The sequence below is a fragment of the Corvus moneduloides genome, chromosome 4 (assembly GCF_009650955.1).
Source record: "Corvus moneduloides isolate bCorMon1 chromosome 4, bCorMon1.pri, whole genome shotgun sequence".
In the NCBI taxonomy this organism is placed as follows: Eukaryota; Metazoa; Chordata; class Aves; order Passeriformes; family Corvidae; genus Corvus; species Corvus moneduloides.
The window spans coordinates 20043186-20070370 of record NC_045479.1 but is presented as its reverse complement, the minus strand read 5'-3'; the positions used below and the strand labels follow the sequence as shown (position 1 = coordinate 20070370).

At 42.4% G+C, this 27185-nt stretch overlaps 2 protein-coding genes across 3 annotated transcripts in view; both read right to left on the bottom strand.

Annotated features, from left to right (window-relative positions):
• The window catches only part of CHST11 (carbohydrate sulfotransferase 11), a 180982-nt gene extending 173291 nt beyond the window's left edge, over window positions 1-7691 (bottom strand). The window contains exon 1 of the mRNA XM_032105908.1: window positions 7607-7691. The gene's annotated coding sequence lies outside the window, so the exon portion shown is untranslated. The remainder of the gene's footprint in view (window positions 1-7606) is intronic.
• Window positions 7692-22853: 15162 nt separating this feature from the next.
• TXNRD1 (thioredoxin reductase 1) overlaps window positions 22854-27185 on the bottom strand; it is a 36173-nt gene continuing 31841 nt past the window's right edge. For both annotated transcript variants that reach the window (XM_032107400.1, XM_032107401.1), the window contains one exon: window positions 22854-24527. In XM_032107400.1, coding sequence (XP_031963291.1) covers window positions 24465-24527 — 63 coding nt within the window. In that variant the 3' untranslated portion in view covers window positions 22854-24464. The remainder of the gene's footprint in view (window positions 24528-27185) is intronic.

The window sequence follows — 27185 nt, the reverse complement described above, 5'->3', positions numbered from 1 at the left end:
CCCAAGGTGCAATTCTTAAATCCAATTTTCTCCACTTTAAAGCTGGCTGTCACAGTTTCCATTTGAGACTAATTCAGTAGCTCAATTTTAGAATCTGTTACTCCAAGCAATTTTAGCAAGACTGGTCTAATAAAGGCAATTTTTCAAAGGTGAGCTGGTGCAGTTCTTTGTTTCTCCATTTGACTCGTGGGCAAATTATTTATGTTCAGCACACACTAGGAGGACCTTCAATTCTGGACCAGCACTATTCTTCACACAGAGTGATATGTTACCATCATGCCCTCCAGGTACTGTATTTTCTTCCCCAGAGAAGAAAAGCAGGCTGGTATTTCTAGTACTGTCACCTGCAGACTTCTATTCTGCTTCTACCTCTATAACTAAGAGGCTATGTAAGGCCAGCTCTTCCTCTGCTGTGCCAAAGCTCCTTTACCTCCGAAGCACAGATAGAATGGGTACTGCCACACAGATCCACCAATGTTTCAGGAAAGAAGGAGGACTTCTGGCCTAACCAAAAGTGGGAGAGCAAGCCAGAATACAGAATTTCAATGTTTCCATCCCAATGATCTTGGCTTGTGTTAGCTGTAGCTCTTTTTCCTACAGAAGCAGTCACTTCCCTCCTTGCACTCTTTCAGTATCACCCACAATCAGTAACAGCTTAAAAGCTCTTTATGGTCTGTCTCACCTACTCTCCAACATGTTTCTTGAATATGTTCTGCACTCTCTGCTTTTGCAATCAATGTCCATCACTGCTAATTAGCCATGGTGTCATTACAGATCTCTAACCAGTGAAAAAGGCCACCACAGAATCAGGTAGCGGACACACCTTGAATGAAAAAGCAGCACCTCTCCCAGTGGGTTTACCATGGGTCAGTGTATGGATGCACAGAGATCCAGGTAAAAGATGATGATTAGGTAACAGAGTTCCAGGTAAAAGATGGTGATTAGGTAACTGCCTCTTCCCCCAACAATTCCAGACATCGTGTATGTTAAACGCCTTTCTTCTCCTGAATATCAGCCCCAGATTGATGCATACAACACTCCAGACAGCTTCAATCCTGGCTTCCTCACAAGGGACCATCTCAGCACATTCCTGACACCAACTCAGCCTGCTTAGCCCAGGGCAGACCACCACCACAGCTCCCAGAGCAGCAGCTGCTGCAGCCAGCACATTGCCTAAGATTAAAGCACACTGGGACAGAAGGGACTGCCCTTCTCTCCCACCAGAGGGGAATGGGAAAGCTGCAGGGCAGCAATGCCCATGCAGCCTGAGAGGGTGCTATGTTAGATCTAGTCTAGGTAAGGAGATCTGTGCTGTACCTTCATTTAACTCTTTGTCACCAAGCAAGCAGCTTCTATTTTCTGTCCTCAAGCAGACGCACATGTACAAATTGGGTGTGGGGAGTTCTGAGTGCAACTCCGGGAGAAATCAGTGATGAACATCAGCTGCAAAATCTGGCTTACTGGAGAGATTCCCACAGAGGATGGAGAGCCTGGTGTTTCTATAGCCTTAAGGCACTTGGGATTTTTGTAGGATCCCAGGGCCAGTCCTACGTATAACGAAAACCACAATGAAAAACATAGTCTGTTAGGTCTCTTAGGAAAAGAAAGTAAGGACTTAGGCTTGAAAATTAATTTCTTTTTCCCCCTCTTGCCTACACAGAGCTTCATCTGCTGGGACTGGAATTCCCCTACATTCTCCCAGTAGGGAGGCCCAGGATCCCAGCTAACTGGGTGGCCTTTTGCTAAACTACAATTTCCTCCTCCTTTGTAATGACAGTGAAACGGGAACAGATCAAGGCACAGACAAAACTGAGTTTTGCTGCCCTGAGAAGTGGGAGGTGAGTCAAACCCAAGTTGCTCCTACTGCCATGCCCCAGAGGGGACAGCGGGCTTTCCTGCCCTCGGAGGTGCAGTGCGGCACAGAGGAGGCGGCACATGGCCTGCACAAATATTTAATACTAAGGTATACGCCCTTTTTGTCACCAGTAACGAGGAGAAAGACAACACATCACGAAGATGCATTGATGTGATGCGTACAAAGAAGACGCCAGTGAAAATTTGGAGAAAAACTTATTTTTTGCTTGCTATTGTGATAGAAAATAAAAGGCAGCTAACCGCCGCTCCAAAAAATTAAGGTATAATTATTTTTCGTGCGTGTTCAAATATAGCTCTTTTTTAATCACTGCACCCATTCCTAAGATGATGTGGAAGTCAGGATTTTCTAGCATCAAAAGAAAGCACATATGTTTAGATAAAACGAATAAACCCGTAAGTCAGAATAAAGAAAAGTTCTTACTGTCTCTTTTTTTTTTTTCCTAGTTCCTTCTCGCATAGAACTTAAGAGTGCAACAGTACTTAAAAGATAATAAATCGAAGGGGTGTTAGTTCCCCGGGGCCGGGAGCGCTGAGGCCGCGGGGCTCCGTGAGGGCCCGGCCCGCGCGGCGGCGGCGCCACCTGGCGGCGCTGGGGGACACGGCCCGGCCCGGCGCCTCAGGGAAATCCGCAACTTCGGGAATATTGCCCCAAAGCAGCGCCGCGGAGCTGGGGAACGGCCCTGGGGAAGCCGCGCGAGGAGCGGCTGAGGCCACTTGGCTTGTTCAGCCTGGAGAAGAGGAGACTGAGGGTCTGCAACATCCTCACGAGGGGAAGCGGAGGGGCAGGCACTGATCTCTGCTCCGTGGTGACCAGGGACAGGACCCGAGGGAACGGGCTGAAGCTGTGCCGGGGGAGGGTTAGGTTGGAGAGTAGGGGAAGGTTCTTCACCAGGAGCTGGTTGGGCGCCAGAACACGCCCCACAAGCCTGCCAGAATTCAAGAAGTGTTTGCACAATGCTCTCAGGCATGGTGCAGCTCTTGGGGCTGTCCTGTGCAGGGCCAGGAGTTGGACCTCAATGATCCTTGTGGATCACTTCTAGCTCGGGATATTCTCTGCCACCATCAGATCTCTGAGCTCCTGGTGGAGGCAACCATGGCAGGTCTGCCACTGGCCTCTCGGCACGAGTGGGATTACTTAGTGACTCTGGGCAGGGACACTACGCAGCTGTGAGACAAAGACTTGTGGGAAGGAAGTGCTGGGCACCTTCTGCTCATGGACACTCATTTGTGTGGGATAACCAGTCTGCAAGGGGAGGCTGGCAGTCAAGTGCCACTGGCATCTTGTTCTGCGATGAACTCACATGAGCCCCACCACCAAGAACTGGAGAAAAGAGCAAGTACTTCAGTGTCATTCACGTGAAGGCTTCTCCCGAAATCTGAGCTGTTAGGCAAAAAGAATGAACTAAGGAAAAAGGAAGGGGAAAAAAATAATCTCCTTCCTTCCCAAAATAATGATCCAAAACCTGAAGCTTGTTTCAGGGATACAGGAGTTTTGTCTGCTTATTTTACCAAAGTGGTATTTTGCAGCAGTGGAGAACTTTTTTCCACTTTGACAAAGGCTGAAACTGCTAAAGGAGTGGTATAGCAATGCTGCACTGAAGGTGACTATGTCTGTATAAATAAAGCTTTACAGTAAAAGCTGCTTTTACCCTGTCTTTTCTTTTTTGTTGTTTTCTATTTATAAATGCACTCAGATAGTCCTTGCTGTCACACCAGAGCATCTCAAAACTGGCGCAGCACCAGCAATCCTATGCTCACCTAAATTTTAAAACCAGGTCTTGGCTGAGCAGACTGCCCACAACACCATGTTTCAGCTGCTCTCCCCAGCAAAGCCACTTACCAAACCCTCAACAGGTAGTGTGACATTCCTTTAAATGTAAGGGGCTTCCTACCACATGTACAGCTTGAAAAAGGAATTACGGAAAAAGGGTATTTTCTGTAATCTCAGAGTAAGCCTTCCCTTGTACTAATAATTTAAATATGATCACCCCTGTGGCCTTTTTGGGGGAGTTCTGACAGGTGGTAAGATGAAGGCAATTGGTTGGAAATTCTTTCTTGCCCCAGACATCACAAATCCTTTGAAAACATTTTCTTGTTTGCATTTTTGTCAGAGGATCATTGCAGAGATCAGGAGGAGATGCATAAGATAAGGAATGTCTCCAGTCTGCGCTGGAGCTTTATGCTCTGCTATGCTTAACTTGAGCTCAGAGGAGATGAGTGAGATTTGCCCAAAAGCCACAAATAGAGAGAGATAGAAGGTGAACTGGAATGTAGGGGCTTCTGGACACAGAAAGGAGTGTGGGAGAAGTCCACACCAGAGTATTTTATTCTCCCTGGCAGATTCTTCCCCTGTGAGACAAAGAGCTCTTCATAAACAGAATATTCTCCAAACCACGTTGTCATACTGAGAAACACGCTTCTAACAAAATGCCTTTCTTAACCAGTTTGCTGTTTCCACCTTTACCTTTTGGCAGGGGGAAAGGAAGTATTTATAACATAGACTACTACTGAGAACAACAGATGAGCCCTTGTCCCAGCAGAAATGGAGAAATGACATTGAGAGGGATGTGACAAGTTACAGAGAGGGTTATTCTGAAAAGTTGGAGTTGTTTTCAGAATTGCCATTTCTTGCCAGAGAATATTTTATATGCAGAGAGGCTACAACACAAATGTTCATGTTACAGTGGGCATGCCCACATGGCGCTAGGAAATTTTTGTACATAGAATTCACACTTGCAGAGCTGGAAAGGATCTGATCTGTGCAGGGAAGAACTTGGTATATGCCCTGCTTGACTGACAGTTTTCTAGATGTTTCTTAAAGGCCTTTCCAGCGCTGAAGTTAATACTGTCTTCCTGGATAATCTATCCCAGTGCCTCACTATCATTCAGGGACAAGTATTTCCAGATGTCTAAGCACAATTCCTGGGACAGAAATAAGTGCTCATACATGGTGTGGCCAGTAGTGATGCATGGTCTTGCATCCAGCAAGGCTGGAGGTCATCTCAAAACACCAAACAAATAGTCAAAATTTCCAAATGCCCCTTGGCAAAAGCTCTGGGCACAAAAACTGTAAGGATGTCAAATGCATGCAAAACCTCTTCCTGCGCTTTTCCATTGGCACTGCAGAAAACCATAATGGCAAGTAAAAAAAATAGCCATTTCAGCCAGAGTTACACATTTTGATGAAGAGATGATACAAACAAGCAGTGCATTTGCAGGATAGGCTGAGTGCCTGCAGACTGTGAACACAGTGGCTCTTTTTCACTGCACAGTCCAGCTCCCATGCAGAGGACTCCTCCAGCCAAGCTGGTGCAGGGTCTGCTCTCTGGTCAGAAGCCTTGGCAGTGGGAGGGCATGAGCAAGTAGCAGCTTCTGCTGCCACCATCCCTGGGTGTCCCTGGCCCCCAAGTTCATGCTCTGCCTTACTGCACCCCATGTTAGAGCCACAGCAGTGTTCTCCTGCCAGTGACTTGTGCCTAAAGTGCCTTCTCCCTTTAGCACTTGCAGCTACTTGGCTTTGCCACCCTGTCACCAAGACATTTTGAGTACTTGTAGATCCCAAATACACATCACTTAAAACCAAGGGATGCCATGTAAAATATCTACCACAGAAACATTTTTAACTTACTACCAGCAATCTAAGTAGCTGTTTATAACACCCCATCCCTCCAAGAGCTCTTTGTTTCTTTGTGTTTATACGGACACCTACTTTTGCTTAAGAAACAGGTGTGGGAGTGAATCCAGTTTTAACATATGAAATTCTCTACATCTCCTCAGTTTAAACTCTAAACTGACTATTCTCTGAGGTGACATTCTTTACTGGAACAGCAGCCATGCAAGAAAGGTAAACTGTTTGGCTGGCCCACACTTGCATGATCAAATAATTAATCAGCCTCGAAGGCAAAATTAGATTTCCAGTAACTCTTTCTTTGGGATTAAATTTTGGAGTGGAAAAGGTCAGACTTCTGTCATTGTTATTTAATTTGTAGCAAGGAAAATAAGCTTCCATCCAGCGTGAGGTAAGAGTTTTCTTTTTCTTGTTAAGGTTCATAGGGCAAAATCCTGACATACTCTCTTAAACCTCCAGTAGTTATTTTTGGCTTGGTCCCAGTTTAGTTTCTAGCAGGTATTTGTCTGCAATACAGAAGCCCCCCTTGCCAAGGGCAAATTTATTCACTCTCTGGAGAGAACATCCAGGCTGGACAGTCAGGACCCTCTAAGATGCCATTTTTCATAGATCTGACCAAGACTGGACTTCTAGCAAGATCTGATTGTGGAGTTTGTATTGCTGCTGAAAGATGGCAGAACCTATTCCCAAGAGAAATTAATCTTCTTGTGCTGTTTAGGATCTGGAGAATGGCTACAGTGGGAAACAGCGAGCCCAAAAGCACTTGACCCATCCCTATGGAGATGACAAGCTGTGCTGGTGATAGAGTAAGCCTCTGGACCACAAAACATGCTCACATGACAGGTACCTCTAAGTTTCCTTGGGGTGCCGATTTCTGATAACGACTTACACAGACGTAGAGTAAAAAGCCTGTTAAATGCAGAAGTTAAGCCCAGCTTCAGATGTCCTCAGCTGCTTTGAAAGCAGAGATGAATGGGAGAAAACCTACAGCGCTCAGGGCTTTTCCTTCTGTTCATGCGACACTTCACACGCCTTCCCAGCACAGTTTGACACTAACCTGTGAGTGGCTGAGTCCCTTTCTGGTGCTCCTATAGAACTGTAATAAGTTTGCTTCAAAAGGGGAATCTCCCATCACCTCCATTATTAACAAAATGAAAAAGAATTTTCTGTGTTCATAATTACTTGATTAAAAATATTTATTATTCCTTGCAGCACTTAAAAGCTAAGGAGACAAGACAGACCAAGATAAGGCAAGGTAAGAGAGCAGGATGAGAGGACTCTCCAGAGTCACTCAGGTCAGTGTCCAGCCTGAGAGACCCTGACTACGGTTTGTGTTATTGTAGTCCCCACAACCTACAGCCACACAGCAGGACTCCAGAATATTCCTGACAAGCACATGCTGGGAACAGGCACTTTGGCCCTCCCTTCTGTTTACTGGCAGGCACAGCCTTGTAGATTCTTTCTTTAACATTTAAGTCCCTTAAGACACATATGTCAGTGGTTAAAGAGGGCAAGCTGGGGATGTAAGGAAAATAAATTTATCCTACAGCTTAGGAGTGGTCCAGCTAAATAGCAGGCTTCTGTACATCAGGTACATGGGGCATTAGTAGAACTGAGTGTAATTCATAAGTTGCCCACCGCTGCTAAGCTCAGCCATCACCAGAACTTTCAGTCCTCTCCTTCCCCGAGGAAAGAAATCTTTCCAGCTTGTTTGTTTTCTAAACAAAAAATAAAAACTAGGAAGAGGGATATTTCTAAGATCTCTATTCACTGCCAGTTGTTTACTGATATGCTGCTGGGACAGCAAAGTCTAGTTTTAGTGACTGGTTGCACTATGAAACGTCCCAAAGACAAATCTCTCTATTGCCAAGAATAACCTTTCTGTACCAAATTAATTTCCACAGTGAGTGTACAAGGAGGAATGGAAATTTTAGAAGTATGCTTGAGAAATAAGACATTCAATTACAAGCTCTCAACAGACCCTGGAAACTTTTTTTTGTCCACTCATCTATGTGTTTTTAAAGCATATAATGCCACAGCATAACTGGACTACTGTTGTCATTGTTTTCAAATTAGGAGAACAGCAAGCAGATTGCATCTTACCAGGAAACACCTCTGAGGTTATATGTAAATGATGCATGCACACAGATCAACAAGATGTTTGTTGACAGTAAGCTTTCAGCTACTGCTTTTCACTCTTTACAGTTCCAACCAATGTCACTGTCTCTGAAAAACAGGCAGAATAAAATGAATTATATTGCTTAAGGTACCCAGCTGTAATAATACCCCTTTTTTACACAGACTGGAATATTTTCCATTTTTATCTCTAAGTTGCAAGATTCCTCTTGAGCAATCCTAACTTCACTGTATTTAGAGTAACCAAGAATCAGGTTGCTAGCTGTGACCTTCTAGTCCATTTCAAAGATATAGGGTCATCTCAGAAAGAATTCATAGCTAGACAAATTTAGCCATGTCTCAGCCACTGGATTACTGAAATGGACTGAACACACCTGAGAACTTGGATGTGTGAAATGTTGATTTTTTCTAAAAGCTGATGTAATTCACTTGAAATATACAGAAAAATCTTGTTTATCTGTTGCTCATCAAAAGCCCAAACTCAAAGCGCCTGACAGAGAGGTTTACCAATTCATAACAGAAAGCAGGTCTCAGTCATTGACTACAGCAAATGGGTCTAAATTCACTCATTTTTTATCAGCTTAACACAAAGTTTACATAGGGTATAAATGATAAAACTTGTTTGATCTGAACAAAAAGGTGAATGGAGGAAAAACTGCTGCTCTTTCTTCACTGATGAAGAAGTGAAGCATCAAGACAGGGAGGACAATGACAATCATGAGGAAACAGATCTGTGTCGAGCTAGGAAATCCACAAGGAACAGGTCTTCCTGAGCTGGACAGAGCACCTGGTCCTTCTGGACATACACGTGTGGGCTTACTGCTGTGGGTGAAGAAATTAAACCACTGCTCACAGTAAATGTGATGCAGGGAGAACCCAACATTGTGTTGGATGACCCCCACCTTCTATTCCCGTTCTAGTGATGTGAGCTCACATGAGGCTCAGGACACACACCTGCTGTTTCAGGTCACATCATGGGTGTAACTCACAGTTATTCGACTGAGATGGTGGAGTTGGCAAATGCCTTCTGTGAGGGCTGAGAGGGTCAGGCAGGAGATTCAACTGGAATGTTGATTAGGATCTCAGAAACTTGTGAGGAGGAAAACCAGTATTTTCCTGGGTGTCCAGGTCCACTCAAGACATCTGGTGACCAAAGCTTGACAGGCTGGGCATTTCATGCCTCAGTTGCCAGCTATTCAACCACTGAGCCTTACAGGTTGCTTGCACCCAGCTTTGGGCTGCTGCACATGGTGATAGATACATTTCTCACAATGTCTGGCATCACTACAGAGATGCTGAAGTCACCCACCTGAAAACGGAACAGCAAAAAGGTTTCTCTTCTGTCCTACTCCACTGTCATGGCCACAGAGAACAATCCTTCTGGAAGGAACTACAGAAGTGGAGAGGTCTGCCATGGCAACATGTCAAAGGCAGTGTTTTCCCTGTGAGTTTTATGAGCCTCCACAAGAAGGAAATTAGAAACTGAATTCTACACTCTCCCAATTATAAACATGTCCGTAATGTGTACATTGTGCTGTAGGTTAATGATGCAGTTCTCAAGCAGGAGTAACTGCTGCTTCAGACAGCCATCAATTTTTTATGACTGCAAGACCATTTCCCTACTAAAAATGAAAGTTACATTCCCCAAGGGATGGGCTGTATTCAACATCAGTCAAGTGTGCAGGGTGGGAAGATGAGAATAAAATAAAAAAAAAAAAAACAAGAGAAAGCAAAAGACACAAGCTAGTTCCCCAGCTCCTACACCAGGAAACAGGTACATGACCTTCCTCACTGTCACTTCTGAGCATCCTGAGTAAGGTTAGATGTGCAGATGTGGATGTGCCACTGACCCTCACTGGTGGGGCCAGCTCCCTCTGAAGTGATGCTTGAGGCACTCAATGCCCAATACCAAGCAACAGTGACTTTGTACAAGATCAGCAAAAGTGTCGTCCTGCCTGAAGAGCCTGGGACATTGTTCATGCCTGAGACAGACAGTCCAAAGATTGCTTAATGCTACAGCTGAGCTGAAAATTTATCAAATTCAGCCTATATTTGGCTCAGATTCTGAGAAGCTGCCTATAGCTGCATCAGCACAATGAAGGAAGTCATCTCACCCACCAGTCCCTTTTAAGATATCTGTCCAAGAAAAGTGGGAAAAATGGTCCTTTATAGGTGTCTCTCTCACCCTTTCTCTCTCTGCAACAACTGCAGAAGGGAGCTTGATGGCTAACTTTGATTAGAAGCACATTTTTATATGCCTGAAGCCAGGGGAGATGAATCCTCATCTGAAGTACAAGTTTTTGTATCAGTAATTCTGACCAGGTACATCAGGTACTTGCGTGGCTGAAAGGATCCCAGCTACCTTCATTAACAATAACCCATATTTTAACCTGATTGATAGAACCATTACCACTCGGTTTGAACCTTCTCAGAAATCAAAGCCAAGCCCACAGTGTCTTTGTAACTACATCCCTTGATTGAGTTTTGGGCTGGCTCATCCTCACATACCTGCTATTTATTGTATGTGGAGAAATAATTTACATCTATGCAAAGGACCTTGTATCCTAATAATCACATCTTTGTTTCGTTTTTGACTAACTAAATTATGGAAGTTGAAAAAATAAATTAAAATCAGGCCTCATATCCCTAACCAACATGTTACATTGCCTTTCCAGTATAAGTGCTGCTGAGATTTTTATTGAAAAATGGGCCTGGAAAAAGTTAAAACTGAAACAACCAGCTCCTAATTAAATGCTTAAAACTTGTCTGGTGTTGGTTCACTGACAACAGCTGGATGACCCTCAGACAAAGTCCGTGTTTCAGGCCTAACTCCTCTTCTTTCACCCAACTCCTAACCATGCTTGGATTTCACAGCTGAGAACTCTGGGCCTCAATAACATTTTCTAGGCATCTCCCATTATTCCACAGTCTCAACTGCAGCTATGATTGGGTTTTGCCACTGGCAATTTTTCTGAAGAAAGCATTTCTGGGGTTGGTGTATTGCAAGGACTTAGAAGGATCCAGATGCAAACTCTCAAGTGTATAGCTGGTTAAAAACCACACCCACTATTGAGTTCACCTGTCTGCTTCAATATGTGCGTGGTGTGATACAGCTGGATTATCTTCCAGACCCCTTAAGCAGTTTGAACACGCTTCTTGATAAAGCAAGGACAGACTTCGAATTACTTTGCATAGTAAATGTTGTTTTCTAGACCTAAGTCAATGAGGACCTTTTTTGTTAAGCCTGAGTTAACAGAATATAGATAAAAGCAAGCTGATGCATCCATTAAGCAAACAATTTAAATATTTACAAGGAAGGAAAATATTACAGCCAAATATGCGAGGTCTCCTAACCCTCTGTAGGGAAACACCGTAAATCTTATGAGGATACATTTGTAACTACCCTGAGTTGCTACAGAACAATCATTTATGGGGCAGAATATAATGCTAATAGGCCAGATTTGGAACATCAGAAGTATCTCCAGTGAACTGTATATTGGCCAAAGACTAAAGGTTATTTCCCTTTCAACAAAACCCACAATTGATTCAGAATATTGGCAATGTCTGTACCTTCAGTTTTTTGAAAGAGCCAGCTCTCACACTGGATGGTTGGTGTGAGTCATTCATAGGAGATGTGGAGGAGCATCCACTGCATCCTGGACTGCTGAATCCTCATAACATGAAGGTGGCCAGAAAGGCCAGACTGACTTCTTGTTCACTGACTCCTCCTCAAACACTCCAGCCAGGACAGGAGAATGACCATAACCAGTCAGTCCACTCCTGAAAGAGCAAATGTTTATCAGTGCTTGTGCCAGTACAGCCTCAAAACACCAACACAAAAAGGGGTTGTGAGAGGCATTTCTCCCCTGTATTCCTTAGCCATTTGGAGAACAGCAGTCGCTACATTTTAGAAAGCTGAAAGACCTGACAAAGTAATATTTATATGCAGGAAGGGCGCCAAAATGGTAAGTGCAGGGACTCAAGCTTTCCATTCATATGCAGAACAGGTACAGCACAAGCTGTAGCTACACAAGCTCCAATTTATCCGTTTCTGTTGTCCCACCATCTCCAGAGTGTGGCAGCTCCACCCGAGTGCTCTGACACAGCAGTAATATTTTCTTCTCCTGCATCACATTCAAGATAAAATTTGATTAATCCCAAGCTTGTTTGCCTGTTCTGACTCTGTGTGTGTATACACAGAAACTTGGGCACTTTTGCCTGTGTGTTTTTGTGCAGTGCTGCTCAGAAGAACAACACTGGACCTTTACAAGCTTATAGGTATAAAAATGAATGTAAAATAGAGATATGCAGAAGTCTGCAGCTCCTGAACTGGCTCCCTTCCATCAACCCGGAGAAAAGGAAAAATGTCATTCTTGTGTACAGATAGCAAGAGTTGCTGTCTTGTTTGCCTAATAAGTACAGGCAAACACACAATACAGGGAACTAAGTCTGTAAAAGAGTTTCAAACAAGATAAAAACACTACACTGCACATGCCACATGAGAGTTGTGGCAATTGCAATGGTAATTATTTTCATGTTTCTTAATACTACTGCAAGATACTCATTTCACTAGCTATTATACTCAGAAACTGTCACAATGCAGCGGGAAGCAGGGAATAGCTTATATATCTATAATGTGATCACTGCCAATACATCAGCGTATGAAAACAAATGAAAGCATTTTCCCTCAAGTACCAGAGCAAGAGCCTACATATCAAACCCATTTAACTTAGTCTTGTGAGGAGAAAATAAATTTTTAAAGAAATAGCATTAGAAGGCAGAAAAGCAGAGTAACTTTACACTCGTTTCAAAAGAAAAGCAGAAGGCTTAGATGAGGACCTCTCTCACACCACAGTGGCTGGTCCTTGCACCAGCAAAGAAAGGAACAGGGGAAATATGTCCTGGTTCTCCTTTTCTGTGTTTTTAATTAAATAATTTCCCCTGTACTTTTATATAGGCTATAAATATTGGAACATGGCTGCAAATGCTTCGCTGGAGGATCCTGGCAAGCTTATTGTGGTGTTGCATAAGCTTGTAACTTGAATAGCAGATCATTTCCTCCCCCAGCTCAAGTTACAGGGAAGGCATACTGAAATTTAGGCCCAAAGTTTGTCCCTTTCAGATGAGTCCCTGCTTTGCTTCCCAGCTTGCTTGGAGCATAAGAGGTTTAGCTGAGGAAAGACATGGAATTATAAGGTTAAAGGGGAAGAGGAAGAAGAGAACAGCTTGACTGACTGATCCTTCAAACACTTTGGCTATTCTGAATTCTAAATATAGCAAGAATTAATGAGGCAGAACTGTACTTCAACATTAAAATTACCCTAAAATTGTTAGTGCTCCATCACTGAACACCACACAAGAAACACAAGGCATGCTCCTGCACCCACCTTCACACAGCCATAACTAACCAGGCTCCCTTTCAAACAGGTATTTTTAAATTCTGCTTCTGATGGAGCACATGAGGGACAGGCAGATGGATCACAGAGAGCAGCAAGCCAAGACAAGAGGGGATGGCAGCACAGGGAAGAAGAGCAGAAGAAAGATCTATGAGTTACAACCACATGCTTGGTTCTTCCAGATCAAGTAGGAAAGGCCACAAGAATGATATTTATCACCTGCTCATCATTTCTCCCTGTCATGTAGGTTATCAACAAGTATGAATCACTTTGCAAAGGGCAACAATGCTTCCAATCTACAGTTTCTGAAAGGAGAAAAGCAAGCCAAGCTGCACAGTGGTAGCTTTCAGGCTGCTCTCATGTGTCTATGAGCCTGAATACTCCTAGGTCTGGTTAGGGACTCTGCTAACCAAGCAGCAAACAAACAATTAACTTAATTGACACTATTTTCTAACTGAGGAAAGGTATTTGTGTGTCTGTCTTTAAAACAATCCATATAATGTATTTGGAAAAAAGAAAAACTTGAAACAAAACAACAAAACCAAATATTACTCTTATAATCTCTGTACAATTGCATGCAATAAATTCTGATTAAAGCAAACCTAATGCATATGTGCACCTAAAGACCATCATCTTAATCTTCCTGATATGAGGAGCAGCTGAAGATCATCCTTGCAAGGGAAGAATGGTAAGTGATTTCATGCTTTTCTCTCCTAAATCTCATCCTGGTTAGTAGGTTTATTCAAAGCTCTCCTCACTAGGATCTGCCATGGCAACTTTGAGCATCAGTGAAAACTGTAAATAACTTTCATATTGATTTCAGTTTTCTGTCAATTGCCTCCTTACCATGGGCAGGCCCATAAGAGACAGGACCAGGAGACAGTTCCAGAATCACTGAATCCAGGCCTGCACAGCTGCAGACTAGGATCTCTATGGAGAAAATATTTGTCCTGATCACCTACAAGGGACAAAATTCAGTGTTTAAACATGGATGTACATTTTGCACCTGAACAGTCAATAGCTGTGGTATTTAGACCCAGACCCCCCGAGTTCTGGGAAAAGCAATGTTGGACTTAGAGATAATCCAACTCTCTTTCCAGTTACCTCTGCCCAATTCATTTACTTTAAGCTGGACTGGAGCAATTGCAATGTTTGGCTTGTTTCCTCTTCGAACACCATGACCCTGACACCAGTGACAGTCCCAAGGAAATAAGCAAGAAAGACAACAGATATAATCTGTAGCAGTATGAATGCCAAAGACTGTCCCCAAGATACATGGTGACATTTTTAATGTCTGATTCATTTGGATCATTTTCTTTAGGTTCTAGACCTGTGGAGGGAAGTGAGACAGAGAGAAGGTGAGAAAGAAAAGAAGCTCTTACCATGGGTGGTTCATGATCTTGATTTGCAAAATCAGCCAGAATTCTCCACCTTTACAATCCAGTCAAGGTAGCATTCAGCATCACAGATGGGTTTTCACATTTGTCACCATTCTGGATTTATCGCTGCAGAGGAAATGAAAATACAATAATGAGCAACCTACCCCATAGCCTGAGAGCTAATTATGCACCTTTCTTCACAAAGTAAGCGGGAAACACATGAGCTTGGAAGATATCCACGGAGCAATTAAACACGCACTTGTCAACATGTCACAAATACCGTGGTTTTACAGTTGAAATGAAAACACAAAATGCCATTTGATTGAACTTCAGAATAATTAGCACATCACAGCAAACAGCCACGACAAGTACCTGTCAACAGCTATCAGCACAGCAACGACATTTTCCACCGTGAATAATAATGTCATTTTCCACTTTGGAGTAGTAATGCTATTTTTTGTCTTTTCAAAAAGCGACATTGTTTATAACAGATACAAACATATCCTCCATAAAACAAGATTTCATTCTGCAAAGTTAACACTCAAACAGAATTATTTTGCAACCAAGCTCTAATTCCACGTGCAAAAGCCAATGAACCTCTAATTCCATGTTGTATCTGGGTGAAGAGGATGATGCTGCCTGTGGGACACTGTCTTTATTAGCCAACATCTATTTACTCCCACAACATTTTCTCTGTATGCCAAGCTTCATAGCCAGCAATGCTCAGGACTTGTACTAAACTGATGATTTCTTCCAGGAAACACAGCACTAAAAAAAAATATAAAGTCAGGTATGTGGGTGGTTTTCAGCAGTTTTCAGGCAAGCTAATAATGTCAGCTTTGATGTGCTGCTAGAGTAACTTGCTAAGAGAAAAGTAAGGAAAAGTAAAAAAAAGTTTCTGTAAACTTTTATTAAAGTTTTAAACTGCTCTGTGGTCTGTTTTCTGTAAACAAGTTGGCTATTAATATATGTGATTTAAAGTGCAAGCTGAATTGCACAGACCAGCACACTCACCCTTTTTGGGTGGTTGTGTACAATTTTACGCTTGTTGACTATGACTTTAATTAACAAGTCATATGAGCTTAGACTGTTTTATGTTTTTTTATGTCTATTAAAAAAAGATTGTTTCTTACTAGCAACAACAGACTAAAATTCCTACAAGGACAAGCTTTGAAAGAAAATCTGGAAAAAATCAGTATAGTGACAGCCTTAAGTACCCACAGTAGGGCAGGACTGGGCAGGGGTCAGATCCTTTATCTGATGCAGCTAGAGTGAAATCCCTGTGTTGATTTGCCTGATTGAGGATGTGATTTTCCTACTTGAAGCACACTGCAGCCTTCTTCTTCCACCCTGCCTGTGCTCTGAAAGAACCCAGCACAGGGAAGCACCAAGTGGAGAAACTGGAGCTGGCTTTGAGAGCCTGAGGCTTGGGAATAGCCACACTGGCTGAGCACGCTGCCCATGCTGAGAAGAGGGCGTATTTAGAGGGAGTATTTAATTTAGAGGAAGTATTTATGCATGATGCTCTGTTGTGACACATAGTTTTGCCTTACATGAGAGGTAAATCAATTCCTGTAGCTATTCTAACTTGACTTGTCTGCCCACCAGAGTGACAGCTTTTGATGCCAGCTGGAATAAGATTGGTGCCATCACAACAAAAATTCTCAATTTATATTAATAGGATTAAGTAACTGATCCATGGAGATGGCTCATCTCCACTCAAAGCACAGATACCCTCCTCCACAGAAATATGTATCATTATATCACAGTCCAGAGCAGTCAGTTCTGTCAAGGCTTCACATTCCCTAGAGTGGGATTTGTGTCTCCATGGTTTTAGCCATTAAAAAGGTAGTTTTTTATCTTAAGTTGTAATAATGGCTTCTGCTATAACCTATGGAAAAATACCAGACAGGAAAACATCTCACATGTCCTAGGCACTTGCATCTGCAGTTTTCAAATTGTCCAGAAATTTGGACTGCTACTGGTACTGCTGTATGCCAAGCCAGCTTGGGTCTTGGCTGACACTGGAATTTTAACAAACGTAATATAAAAATGTGCATTATGGATAGCATTTAAATGGATTCAATTTCTGACTCACCTCAGTGTGAGAGAAATCCTCTCCCAACTGCGTAAGTTTTATACCACTGGTGCCATTGGAGAAAAATGCAGTTTTGCAGTAGAAAGTTTCAGACTCTTGGTATGACATTCTACTAAGTGACAGTGAGTTTTTGCTGTTTGGTGATTAGAAATGAGCATGGATCAGGTAGATAAATCTGGTTCTCTGTGCCAAACTCCCATATCATGTAAAATTCAGATAAAATTTTATTCTAAATGTAACAACAAAGATCTTCAAGGGCAAGATACACCTCACTCTGTCTCTATCCCCCTGAGCACTAATCCACAAATCACTTCCACCCACTGCAAGGAAAGGGCCAAATGCTACCAGAAGTCTGCATCTGTGGAATTTTAGGCTCTACTGTGAATATGAGAAGAAGTCACAAGTAAACAAGCTGTTGAAATTTCCAACAACTATGCACAAATGTGCAACGTCCACAGAATTTCTACAGTGACTGAGTTGCTGTTGTGATTGCCTGCCCTGCAGCCTGGCATCCCAGAACAGAGATGGCCAGCTCCACCTGTGAACACCACCACAATCTCTCTGAAGCTGTGGGATGGGGCCATCATCTCCTTCACTCCAAGTCAGAGAGAAAACTTGAGTGGTAGGAAGCCAACACTCAAGAATGAGAGCATCTGCTCTGCAACAGATGTGCTGATTACAGATGGGGCCTTAATTGCAAGCAGCAAAGATTTCCTGTTTGGTTTTGATTTTAGAGCAGTGCAGATTTAGTGATTCATTCCTTGTGGAGACAAGAAAATTGTGTGGAAGAGTTTTCAAACAAACCAACTACTGAGCACTGTGCCACTCAGGTCAGTCATTCTGGCTCTACAGAGCTCACCCACACTGTCCTGGAGCTGCAAAGAGTGATAGTGTGCCAGTCAAATAGCTTGCTTGCAAACCACTATGACCTGAAAGATAGTAAATCTTCCTTAAAACTAAAATTACATGGGGATCTACTGGAAATTCACCAGTCAAGTTTAAGAAGGAAATTCCACTCCACAGGCATTAGGCAGTGAATTTTCCCCTCACTGGAGGTGAGATGGGCTGAGCTGATGTGTTAGATGAGTTCTGTCACCAAAAGGGCTGACCCTACTCTCCTGTCCTCCCACTCCATCCCTTCCTCTACTGCTCATCTGGCTGCTTGGTGAGCCATTTCAGACCTCAGACAATTTACCCAGGGGAGAGGAAAAGAGGGCAGAACAGAGCTCCTCATTAATGATTTCTATGTTTTGTTTCTTAACCAATTTCATGTTTCTATTTGTTTTGGTGGGTTTATCCTCTTTCAGGAGAGAAGGGGAGAAGGTCTGAAAAGAAAACCCACCAGACCAAAAAACAGATGAATGCAGGGCCAGCTGGGGAGAGCTCCTTTCTCCACAGATCTATGTAGGCAGTGAGCTCAGAAGGTAACTGAGCTTGCAGTCTCCAGTACAAATCACCCTCCAAAAACAATTATTACAACCCTTCTGTGTCCACAGGGTTTGGTGTCATCAACCAGGGAAGACACATGGGGGACTCCAAAACAGCTGCACATGAGAGAATTCACATAGAGGAGCAGTGTTACAACTCTCTCAGTTGAATATCTATCTTAGACAGGATAATGTCATTTTTACACACCAGAGACATTGGTTCAGCTCATGACACCACTGAAGGCTCTTCAACCACAGTAGGTATGCACCTTGCAACATCTGCAAAGTACTGGAACCACTCCAAAATTGAGATAAAACACCTTCATGTGAACTGCAGGTCTAACCACTTCACTAAAAATGATTAGTGAAAGGTTATATAAGAAAACCCATATTGCGTATATAGAGATGTTTCCTGTAGGATTCCTGCCCAAGCACTTGGGGGTGTAAGGGCATCCCGCACCATAAACAATCAGTCAGATTTTATGAACCCCCACTGCTTATGCATGCAATTAATCTCTTTTTCAACATAGGTGTATTTCTAGATTATGACATACCATGACAGTGACTTGCACTTAGTTACGTGTAATGCAGAAAACCCCAGCCTTCTTTGACTGCTTCAGCCATAGCTCTTGTATGGTGAGAAATGGTGAATCCTTGCTCCTTGCTTGCCTTTCCCACAAGTTTTATGATTTTAGGACTGCTTAAAACATGTGCTGGGAGAACTCCGCAAGACAAGTCTAAAGCAACAAAAAAGTGATAAAGAAACAACAGGAGAAGAAAGACAAGCAGATTAAAGCAAAAGTAAATATGTATCAACTCAGAGTGTTAAAGCTCTGCAACATTTAAATAGGTGTTGGTACCATGCCTTTCCTTCTGAGAAAATCAGTAGCACCACACATTTCCCGAGCACATTGCTTTTTTTCTGTCTAATTTGTAGGAGGAAGCATGTCTAAAACAGAGGCACTGCTTTAAGGTGCTTTATGGCAACTTCCCCACCAGCTTTATTTTCAGGCTGCTTTGATTTCCACCACGACTTTACCTTCAAAGGTACTTCACAGAGTACACAGCTGATGGTTCATGTACACATCCCCAGCCTAGTCAGGAGTCTAACTCTTGCTTTGAGACACATTTTTCATTTTTTATCTTCCTAAATTGAAAGGCACACGTGCACACACCCTGGCATACTTCGCATCAAGTGTCCCAGCCTAACGATTGTGCTTTAATTGGCCCCAGGCATTAAAAAGAGCCCAAGAGCTGTCTGAGCACTGAGCTGTGGCTCCCATACATTTTCCATTGTTTTCTTTTAACGTTGTACCTCAGATAGCAGAGAAATAAACATAGGCTGATACCCATCTGTCAGATTCATTAAAATAACACATTTAAAGTGGTTAGCAGCATCACTGCTTCGCTTCCTCTTCTGGCCCTGCAGTAAGAGCTGCTCAGAGTGCTCACTAGGGGAGGTGATCTGCAGAAATAGCCCTGACATGCTGCCCTCACCTGTCCCAGCCCTGGGCCAGGTCATGGCCATTAAATGTCCTCCAGAAATAACCCAGAAATCCTCAGGGAGCTACTCACCTCGGACACGGGCACCTTTCTACCTTTCCTGGGTTGTAGCTGACCCTGCTCCAAGAAAAAGCAAATGCCTCCACATTCAGGATTACCTGTCCAGCTTCAAATACCAAAAAGAAACTTGGAGGATGCAAGCTTTAAATGTGCAATAAGCACCACTTTTGGCATGACATATTGGAGTGACCAATGCAAGCTTAACAGTTTAACGTGAGTGTAAGCCATTAATTTAGCATGGTTATTTTTAGCAGCTGTAGAGCTAAGGAAGAAATGGTGCTTGCAGAGCCAAGAAAAACATAAATAAGGGTGGTGTGGTCTCTCTGCATCCCCCCTTGCACTGCCACTGTGGTGCTGACCTGCCGTGCCCTCTGCCACACACAGCTCCATCATGGCCCCCCACATCCCAGAGGAAGTTAAAACAAGTCATGAGCTTCTATTTTCAGACACGCTGGTGGTGTTGGGTCCACCAGGCACCTCATGTCATGCAGCTTCGCTCTCTGCATCTTCCTTCCATGATGTAGCAACCCCAAAGTGCCACCCAAGGGAACATTTGTCTGCAGAGACCTTGAGTTGCCCCATCCCACAATCCATGTATATAATATATTTGTATACAGATATAGACACACATAATGGTGCAGAAGCTTCAGAGTGGGAAAAGCTACTCTGGGTCAAACCCCAAAAGCAAGTCACCACTTTTGCCTACCTCACATCACACTGCATGGCATACACACACATCTCATCGTGGGTGGTCAATTTACAGTGACATTAAAAGGGAAAGCAGATCTTCAGGCTAAATGTGTTACCACTTATTTTTGAAAGCAAGCAAAAAGGCAGAGCTCAATTTACTCTGTGCCTAACCTAGGGTAAAACCTGTTTTCAAGGAAAGAATTGCTTGATGACACAAATATATACAGAGGAAAGAAGGATCTGGGCTTTAGCTGCAGATTTGTCACTATGTGCCTAAGTCAGCTTCTAGAGGAAGGGATGGATACTTCTTTGAGCTCATGACGGCCAGCTACAGCAGGGAATGGGCTCACTCAAGGGGTCTGGCCACAGCATGGCCTCCCTGACAGAAAAGCATCCCTTGTTGGCACCTGATAGTCAGTCTGACGGGGCAGGTCAGGTGGTGCTGATCAAGGTCAGTCATGTAGGTTTGCTAGGGGAAAGGAAAGCCTTCCCTCTCTGTCCTGATATACACCTCACTTTGTGTCAGCTTATTTAATGATTTTAAGACGCAAAAATGCTGTGGGAGAACTCCCTCAGACAAGTCTGTAACTAGGAAGATTTCTAGCTTCTAGAAAAGAGACAGAAAAAGGACAATTGAATGAAAAATAAATCATACGTGTGAAGTCAAATTCTGCACAACAGAACATGGGTTGGGAGCATTTAGCAAATAAAAGGAAAACAAACATATTCAGATTTGCAGGCTCTGAATCCCACAAACCCTGCAGGGTGGGCCCAGCTGAAGGGCAGCCCCTCACTGCAGAGGCCCATGGATTCTTGGGAGCACTCTCAGCCATACACCCCCAAGCCCTCCAGTACCCATGGCAGCATGTGACCTGCACTGTGCCTTTGCCTTTCCACACTGACAACCCTTCCCACCCTCCCTGATGGATGCCAAAGCCCTTGCTCCACTCTCACCTCCTCACCAGCAGCCCCTAAACCAAAACACCCCAGTGGCACAAATGGTGCCTCCAGGATGGAAATATTTCAGGAGCATTTTGCTGTTTTGTGCATGCAGAAGCGAGGCCAGTGGTGTGGCAGATCCCCTGGTGCCTTCTATTTTTTGTGTTTTTTCAGATTTAACTTCTCTCTGGATGCCAAACAGGCCTTGGCAAGAACAGTCTCACACCATCCCACATTGAGGACAACTGAGCAATCAGAAAAGCCAGTCATCAAAGAGAAAGGGCTTTTCTCTCTGCAGGGCTGACATTTACCACAAGCATTTATACCCTATTTTGACCTGAAAGGTGTCTATCAAGTTTTGTGCAAAAGACTCAGCCATCTGGCTCCTTCTGGCACAGCCAGAGGCAAGATCAGTCACAGGCTTTATGAGTGCAAGGTCATCCCACACAGCACAGCAAGACACCTACCCGACACCTACCCTATCATGAAACCTCCACCAGCACCCATGACATCTCCAGGAAATCCACTGTGTCCAACACAGGTCCTGCCCATCCTATGGCTCTACAACAAGGGAACCTCCTGCACTGGGCTCTGGGCAGGCAGCAGGGCTTGAAGGAGGGAAGGCAGGATACAAGTTGGAATACGAGACTTACGAGGAGAAGGGTAAAAGGGGAATGAAGCCTGGGTCAGGGAAGCTTAAAAAAAAAAAAAAAAAAAAAAAAAAAAAAAAAAAAACCAAAAAAAGGAGAAAAAAAGAAAAAATTCTAGGAGATGTCAGTGAAACTCTATTAAATTCCCTGTTCAAGTCTGTGGAATTTCCTGTCAACGTGTGTATCTGTAGTATCTTAGGATGATTCTAACACTCATATAAGAGCATCCAAATATGTTAATAACAAATAAATATGAGCAGAACATAAATACTGATTAGCTTATTAAATTTTCTAGTATGTTCTTCCAAAGCATGCATTACCCAAAGTATGCTTAATTTGACAAAAACATTGAATACTTAGCTTTGGCATTTAATAAATCCTTATGTGATAATATATTATATACCTCTACCATCATGCACAGATGACATAAATACACACCTGAAAATGTCTTCCTTATGGAGAAGTAATAAAAAAAGCTCTACCAAAAAAAGTCTCACAATTTGAAATCCAAAGAAAAAACAGAAGTAATTAAACCCAACACCTACTGAATTGAAAGCAACCAGTGTAGAAACATGCATCCTTAATGATGACATAACCCACAAGAATAGATACATGCAGGTCTAGCTCTGCAAAGCCAAGCTCATACATGTCTTTATTCCCTCCAGGAAGTAAAGGATCCTGATCTCCAGGACCTCACCTTCTTACACACCTGCTTGAAAATGCTGCTATCCATATGCTTAAATATGAGCAGCTACACTGCCCAACAGCTCAGCAGCCTGCACTCCTGGGTTTTCAGAAGTTATATGAATGGCAGCTGGTGCAAATAGTGAAAGATTTGTTTTCTAATTATCTTTTATTTTTAAGTATGTCCTTCTCAAGTGTTTAACATGCAAAACAAATGCACATGAAACAGCCTCAAACCCTGTTTTTCAGAGAAATCTCTACCTTCAAAATCCAAGAGACAAAGGCAAATCAAGCTGGGTTTATCATGGTGCCCTCTTCTGGCCCTTGAAAAAACAGTCGCCTTGCTGCCACTTGGTGTCTGCTTGGAAGAGGCATCAAAAGGAGCATCTGCTTGTGCAAATCGATTTATTTATTAAACTGGCCAGAAAAATAATATCACAGACCATTCTAGATACCATACAAAACACGTTTAAAAATCCTTCAGTTATGTATGGGTTTATAAAAATAACTTACAACACTATTTTAGAAATCCCAGTAGAAATATAAGAATCTGTTACCAGGTAGGGATTTAAGCATAAGGCATTCTGCCCACAGGGCTGGGGAATTCACCCCCTGTTCATACCCCACTACTGAACTCCCAAGAACCATTTAATAAAAGTAATCTGAACCTTTCTGCTAAAAGGAAGGGAAATGAAAAAAAAAACCAGATCAAAAAGCACATTCATTTCCATTACAAAGAGGCATTTTTGCCATTTCTTGACAACTATGCATGCAACTTATCCAACACAGGAGAGATATTCAAGAATCTGGTATTTTCCATGGAAACCTCTGTTTTAAAAGTATTGTTTGCTTAATTAAATAGAAAACATGGCACACATAGAACTAAATACAACTTTTAGGTCTATCTACATAACAGATTTTTCACTACTGGTTTTTGGAGTTTGGCTGGAGGGTTTGTTTTTTGGTTGTTTGGGGGGGGGGTGTTGTTTGATTCTATGGGCTCACTAATCTCAGGGAAATCTAAATACTTTTGTGTTCAAAGTGGCCAGTTTAGACCTGAAACAGTGCAGCTTATGACAGCTCTGGAAAGAAATAAATTCACTCAAATTTAATGAAGTTGCACAGAGTTCTTGGAAGTATAATTCATTCAACATTGGAGTTCTGTCAGCTCCAAATTGGATTCATTATAACCACATAAGCTTCAAGAACAGCAAGATCATCACATCTGCGTTATATGCATGATTGTTACTTTCAGGGAAGAAACACAACTTTCTGTATCAAAAGGCCTTACTAAATCATTTTCCTTTCTCACTGAGAGGAATGTTTTCACAAATCAGGCTCTCTAAATAAAAAGTCACAACAGAGTCAGTTTGGAAGGCAAGAAATATGTTATTTTAGGTGGTACTAAACTTTTTTCCAAGGCTATTTTCTTCCTCATGATCAAACAAGTAGAACTTCCCCTCCACAGGCATGTGAGCTGGTAAAGTATATGCTCATGAAGAGACCTTGCACTTGCTGTGTCATGACCCAGAACACAGGAGCTATTTTATCTGATACAATTACCTGAACTTGTGGGGATTTTTCTGAGTTGGGAAGTTCTTTGTTCTGGAAAGGAATGTTCAGGAAAGAAAGGAGAGAGGAATAAAGCCAAACCAAAACAGTTGTTGTCCAGCTGTGCTAGCAGTTCTTCCATCACTGCCCACCAGACAATGCAGGCTTCAGGCTATGACTTCATGAAAGCATTCATCAAATGCCCTGCTAAGCACCAACTCGACAGTCAAGATTCCCATTGCATTGCTAATTGCCAGCCAATCACCACACGTGACCAACTCCCACAGCGCTCTTCTCCTTAGGACGATGGGATGTCCAGGTTAAGCTCTACCCATTTCTGCAGGTGTCCAAGAGCGACTTCTCCCAAAACCTTCATTCTGAATTGCAGGAGTCAGACAGTGTGATCAAAGTCAGTCTCTGGCAATAGCAAGAATGGGGGTCTTTAACCTCAGCATCCACTCACAGTGATGTCTTCACCAGAACGCTTAGTCACAGACAGGTTGGTGAATACCTTGAGAGAAAGAAAAGAGAAGACTCTTAGTGTGGCTAAAATTAATGGTTTTTTTCCTGGAAGATTAACTTGGGCATGATGCTCAAAACAGCAGCCATTTCTTAAAGACAAAAATAATAATGAAAATCACACATTTAAAATCCTTGCCATTAAACAGCGTGCACACATACAAATAACTTTTGTTCTCTTCACTTAGCTTATGTTCTTCCTTTTACAGTGGAAAAGAAAGAATTAAGGAAGTCACATGGTTTTATACCACCTCTTGTCTTAATGCTCCTAAGATTTTACAGTGGGAACAAGCTCAGCAATAATGAACTCCAGTACACCTAATGAATAAGTGTCTTTATGGCTCAAAGAAAACTTCTTTGTTTGAGAAAATGAAGTTAACTCAAGGCCTGGCATTTGGAGGGAATTTTGCCTTTGTGCCTTTGTAGGCATTACAGAAATGTGGAAGTGATTGCTAATGAAGGTATATGCCTCGGATCTGTGTCCTCTTGACAATAGCTATGAAAACACTGAGTAAAACCAGTTTGAAAAATTCCAATCTTTACTGCTTTCAAGTCACATTAGTGCAAACAACATACTCAAAAATAATTATTGTAAAATTAACAGATATTAAAATTTGGGAAGAAAAATTCTACAAAAAAATTTTTAATACTGGTACTTTACTATGCAAATAATTGCATGGTTTTGCATAGATATAAAAAGGAAAAAAGGAAATCAAAACCACTGCTATCTAAATGCTTCAAAGTTGCAATAATTAGTCATCATCAAAGCCATCTCTCAGGAAGAATAAACCTAGCATAGAATAAAGTACATACACATTTCAGCTATGCAAATAACACTGAAGTATCTAAAGATAATGGAGATCAGAAAGACCTATATTTCTCTAAGTAGGAGCTTTGCTGCATTAAGGCTGCTAGCAGCTCTTCAGAGAACAACATCAATAAATGATAAACCTCTTCCACTTTCTATAAGCACATAAAGCATTAGACACAAATCAGGAAGACAAATGCATGTCTAATATATATGGCAGAAGAACAGTGACTTATTTAAAAAATAGTGCATGTTTTGACAGAGGGGTTTGAAGTCTTTACTTCTGATCCACAGCCTGACAACATATGGGAGCCTTCATTTATTGTTATTTCACTTCAAAAGACCAAGATTAAAAAGTACAAAATTTATTTGCTTTCCTCCCGGCCAGACTGCAAGCTCCAGGTGTGGGAGGGGACCACACTGCTCCCTAGGAAGCCAGCTGGAGTCATTTGATAATTGTTGGAAACATGTATTTTTTGGCAGAATTTGTTCATTATTTAAGTGAAGACAAGACCTTAGATCCAGTGGCTGGAAAGCCATCATTAGCTACCTGGAAGAATCACCCCAGTTTCAGAAGACAATTTCTCTTCATCACAGATGCTCGATTGTAGCCCCCTGAATTTCAGGCAGCACAGTGCAGTTGAGGCTAAGATGTAATTCTCTGTATGGGCTGAGGTCCTACCAGCTCTGTGCTTGCAGTTGTTTGGACTTTACCTTGCAAGAAATTTCATTCTGAGCTCATGTTTTCTGCAGAATAAAATGCTGCTCCAAGAAGAGAAGTGAAATCTGGCTCTAATTTGTAAGCAGCGAGAATGGGACCCTCAGTCTTAAGGTTTTCTTCAAGTGGAATAAAACCATGTTTCACAGCAGACTTAGCAATTAGTTAGTACTGGTGCCAATGAAGATGTCAGCATTTGACCCTGTAACACTGCTCCTTTCCTGTTCAAATCAGACTTCATTTCCCTTAACTTTTACAGGGATGTAACAAAAATAGCAGTGATATTATCCATCATTCTAGTCATCCAATATGCTCATTCCTCACAAATTCCAGTTTTCAAGCATTTTTCTAATCAAAGAGTGCCATCTTGCACTTTGATTTTTGTTTACCGCTCAAGAGATTAAATTAGGTAAAGCATAAAAAACCCTTTTGAAGGCTGTCACTAAAAATGATCGCTGTTCCCTGGAGCTTTTAAATAGCATATTTCTCCTGAGCCAATTTCTTCCTCCCCCACTCAAACAAATATGATTATCTGAAATTACCTCCCTGAATTATGTCTAATCATCATTCTATTCAGTTTCAATTTTAGCAGCTCAGATGTCCAGAATAAATTATGACTCTCATCCTCCCTTCACACTGCATATGCTAATACCCCACTTGAGTTCGCAGGTTTGAATGCCTCCCTCAGAGATCCCCCTCCACAGGGCCCCTGGTAAGATAAGGACCTGCTACTCCTCTTCAAGGGCCTCCAAGAATGCCATTAGATGGTACTACAAAGAACAGAATCTATATTGTGGCTGCTTTGAAGATAATTCAGATTGCTAGCAGTTCACTTAATTAATAGAGTTCTTACTACATTGCTTTCACTAAATCACCTTGAAGATAGGAAACAAGAGAGGTGGATGTCACTTCTGCAGAGCAGCATCCTGGTGCACCCTTGCAAAGCTTTGTATCTAACACAACCAAAGGTTCTGCATGAAGACTTACACGTCATAAACAAGCTTTCATGGATCCTCAGCTAATATAAACTGGTCCTAATGCTACAAAAATCATTCTCTGATTTACATCTGGGAGCAGCTGTCCCACACCTGCTAGAGAAAATTGAGCTCTTCATTAAAGAGGAA